The sequence below is a fragment of the Gavialis gangeticus genome, unplaced genomic scaffold (assembly GCF_001723915.1).
Source record: "Gavialis gangeticus isolate Ggan-Ray unplaced genomic scaffold, GavGan_comp1, whole genome shotgun sequence".
In the NCBI taxonomy this organism is placed as follows: Eukaryota; Metazoa; Chordata; order Crocodylia; family Gavialidae; genus Gavialis; species Gavialis gangeticus.
The window spans coordinates 164,969,353-164,973,416 of NW_017729024.1; the positions used below are offsets into that span (position 1 = coordinate 164,969,353).

At 58.7% G+C, this 4,064-nt stretch overlaps 1 protein-coding gene across 1 annotated transcript in view; it reads left to right on the top strand.

Moving 5' to 3' along the window:
• FANCG (Fanconi anemia complementation group G) overlaps positions 1–2,687 on the top strand; it is a 19,306-nt gene extending 16,619 nt beyond the window's left edge. Inside the window, exons 12-14 of the mRNA XM_019518040.1 lie at positions 1,135–1,299; positions 2,002–2,134; positions 2,385–2,687. Of these exons, the coding sequence (XP_019373585.1) occupies positions 1,135–1,299; positions 2,002–2,134; positions 2,385–2,496 (410 nt within the window). The 3' untranslated portion in view covers positions 2,497–2,687. The remainder of the gene's footprint in view (positions 1–1,134; positions 1,300–2,001; positions 2,135–2,384) is intronic.
• The last annotated feature ends 1,377 nt before the right edge of the window (positions 2,688–4,064 follow it).

The window sequence follows — 4,064 nt, forward strand, 5'->3', positions numbered from 1 at the left end:
CCACAGACAACAAACACCCTTCCCTGGCCCTTATACAGAGAGCTGTGCTAGAGGAAAGAGAAAAAGGAAGAACAATGCTTGTTGTTGAGCCAACTTTGCCAGAGGTCAGTGGACTCCCTCCATCACTGGAGGTGTCAAGAAGAGGGTGGACAGACACTGGGCAGGCATGATCTGGGTGCAGCGATGCCTGTGCTGTACTAGGGGTATTTCCCAGGCTTCTGGGCTGTGCTGGTAGCTGCATGGGGGTGGGAGGGAATCTTGCTCCCCACTTTCTGCTCCATGTGTCAGGCGGTTTAATCCTTCCCCAGAAGTGCTGGGTGTTGGCTGCAGCCCAGGCTGGGGATGGGACTGGGCTGTGCCAATGCTCCTGCTGGCACCAACCCTGCAGGGTCCTGGCTGGAGGGGCTTGCCCCTCTGCTCAGGGTCAGACCGATGCTGCATTGGGGTCAGGAAGGGATTTGCCCCCTGCTTAGACTGGTGCAGGCTTGGGGAGAGGGAAGGAGTTCCCTTCCTCTGCAGTGGAGGCACAGCCTCTGCCTGGGTTATTTTGTGCATATATTACTAACCTTTTATAGAAGCAGGACATTGGCTTCCACGGTCCCCCTGCTGTCCCTGTGGCAGGGTCAGGGGCGATGTCTGGTGCTGTGTCAGGGTTATCAGTAGTTTTACTGAGAGGTTTGATGATGGGTTTGTCCGGGCTGGCTTGCACAGGGCTTGGATTAGATGCGACCTCTGGAGTTCCCTTCCAACCCCACTTCCCCACCAAAGCCTGACTTCCAAGACCCCTGTCAGGTGGGAGCGAGTCAGCCTTCTGTTGAACCTGCTTTTATCAAAGCCTGTCTGGGAGCTGAACGTGCACTACTCAGTGCTTGTGTCAACCAGTGCTTCAGCAAAGCCTGCAAAAGGTTCGTGTTGAACTATGTGCTGTGTGCAACCCCCCAGCAGCAGCAGCCGGCTATAGCTGGAAGCCAGCAGAGGCTGAGCCTCCCAGAAGGGCCTGCAGAGTGCTTGGGAAGGGGGACCAGAACGATGAATGCAGCCCTCCCGGCTGTTTGCCCCATCCTTGGTGGCAGGGGAAGCAGGGAGCCAGGGGATGCCATGTCTAAGCTCACAGGAGTGCTCTTTCTACCCCAGACGGCCTCCACATTGGCGAGGTGGCAGCCGGTGCCCTGCCAGAGGCAGCGGTGCTCCAGAAAATCCGGCTTCTGGCTCTCGTCGGGCGAGGCGCCCAGTTCCTGGAGCTTGGACGGGACAGAGATGCCTTGATGAACTTCCAGTACGCCTTGCAGGTCTCCCCAGGTACAGGGGGCTCAGGCTGGGGTCCCCGCAGGCACAGCCCAGGCTGCTTTGTTCCTTGCAATGGGAAATGCTCCAGGTCCTGGAAGTCCACATTTCAGAGCAACCCGCAGCCCTGGGCACTGAATAAGGCTCAACATTACAGCAGTTGGGCTGGAGCGGCCTCGTTTGCTCCCATTCATCCCTGTGCCACTCAAGCATTAGGACAAGGCTGGTTTGTGGGGGTGGAGTTGGTCCACTCCCAGCCCTTGGGCATTTCCCTGTTAGTCTCTGAAGAGTCTCCCCCAGGAGGTGCTGGATGCGGGGAGGCTGGGCTTTATCGATTTGGGCTGTCTCAGGGCAGAGTGCTCCGGACACTGGGGATGTCCTGGGGAAGTGCATCTTGCCGGTGCGGTGGGTGGGAGCCGAACGCTGGCTGGAGCAGTCTGCAGGGGGGGAGCCCCTGAAGCTGCCGACACGCCGTGGAGTCTGCTGGGTTATTGTGAGGGCAGCTGGTTCTTGATTCCCCCCTGCTCCCCAGTTCCAGCCCAGCCCCAGCCCCAGCTCTGCTTTGTGGCATGGGAGTGGGTCTGGCTGGACCCTCTGTGAAGCCCATGGTGCTGCTCTCGCCTTCCTGGGATACAGGGGGCCAGATGTCCCAGAGCACCCGAATGTCCCCCAGAGCTGCCTGTTCCCGGCTCAACTGAGCCCACTTGTGCCTTGCAGGGGACCTGGCAGCTGCCTCCCACCTGCTGCAGACCCTGTGGAAGCTGGACCGGAGGCAGGAAGCGGCCACACTCTGGCAGAAGCTCCAGGCAGACTCTGGCCAAACAGAGGGGCAGCAGGAGGTGCCGGGCAGGTGTGTACAGCAGCAGGGGCAGGGAAGGGGTGAAAGTAGCCGGCGGCACTGGCTGTGGGACACGAAGGCAGGGGGTGGGCACAGCGAGAGGTGACCCCTGTGCCCAGAGCTCCCCCCTCTGCATGGCTGGATGCTGTGGGTTGGGGGTGCTGCACCTGGCAGGTCCATGGTGCTCAGTGGCTGTTACACGGTCCTGCCAGTGCCTGCCATGGGAGCTACTGCTGGCTGACCACTTCCCCGTGTCTTGCAGATCCTTCCCGCTGTACCTGACTTTGTGCCCACAGCCGACAAACCTCCTGCTGGATGGGTCCCTCGCCAGAAGCCTGCAGGACTATCTCGGGAGCAGCAGCCAGGAGCCTTAGAGTCGCAGCCTGCCTGCCAGGGTCACATGCCAGCCAGTCGGCAGCCTCCGTGTCTGCACTGTTATCTTCTCTGGGACTCTGCGCTGCTCACGGGCTGGAAGCATTTTCCAAGCCCAGGGACTGCAACGCTGTATCTGGTTTTCAAATAAAAAGGCTCTGGGCGAGGCACCACGGCCCTGCTTTTTCCCTGGCCCCTTTATCTTGCCCCCCCTTTGACCTGCCCCATTGAAAGCAGCAGCAGGGCACGGAGCAGGGCCCTGGCACTGTCTGGACAGGGCAGGAGACTGCTGGCTTGGCCTCACCTTCCCTCCCCTCAAGTGCAGGCTGTTTGCACTGCCAGTCCATGGGACCGTCTGTGCTGGGGAGGGGAGAGTCCTTTTCCAGGTTCTTAATCTAACAGGGTGACTCGCAGATCTAACCAGGATTACCAGCCCTTTGCTCCCTGCTACAGAGCTCCAGCGTTGGAGCTGGAATTGCAGTCAGAAGACTTGTGTCAGAAAGGCTAGGGCATCTTGTCAGCCGCTCTCCCACTGGCCCTTGTGCATCATTTCCTGGCCCTTGCATGGAGCCCTGTAGCTCTGGTTTGGCTGCAGCCTGTCTCCCTTGGAGGCATCCTGTGGGGCTATGAAGATGGTAAGAGAGAGCCCCTGTTGTTCCTTGCAGCAGCTGTCCAGCTCATCCCAAGGGACCCCTTGTTTCTCCGCAGTGAGCTCCCACCACTGACGGCCGCTGTGCTGCCATCTCAGTGTTGTTGCCTCCAGGGACCTGTCAGGTCTTCCTACAGTGTGGTCTGGATAAGCCTGCAGCAGCTAGTGAGTATAAACTTTGCATAGCCTTTATTCATGCTATCAGCTGGGCAATCTGACAGCAGGGATAGTGCAGGGGTAAACACACCCAAAGTGCATTTCTGTTCCGTTAGAAGTGCTGACATCACTGCCCACACACCATCAGTCACATTTGGTGGTTCTGTGTCAGGGTTTTTTGGGTTTGTTCTTTTTAAGCCTTTTTAAAGCCTTCCACGCAGCATTGGGTGCTGGCTTCAGGCCAGGCTGGGAATGGGGACTGGGCTTTGTCAATGCTCCTGTTGGGACCAAATCCAGAGGGTCCTGGCTATAGGGTCTTGCCTCTCCACTCAGACTCAGACCAACACTGTACTGTATTGGGGGCAGGAAGGGATTTCCCCCGGTCAGGGTGGTCTGGCCTGGCGGGTTTTGCCTTCCTCTGCAGTGGGGGTACGGGCTCTGCCTGGGGTCTCTCATGGATATATTAACACCCTTTGCTGCAGTAGGATGCTGCCTGCCAGGGCCCCCCTGCTTTCCTTGGGCCAGGGACAGATGTAATGCCTGGTGCTGTGTCAGGGTCGATGGTAGTTTCATAGTTGGTCGGGTCAGAAGGGACCTGAGCAGATCATCAAGTCCGACCCCCTGCCATGGCAGAAGAGTACTGGGGTCAAACGACCCCAGCAAGGTGTTCATCCAGCCTCCTCTTAAAGACCCCCAGGGTAGGAGCCAGCACCACTCCTCTTGGAAGTTGGTTCCAGATCCTAGCCGCCCTGACCATGAAGTAGC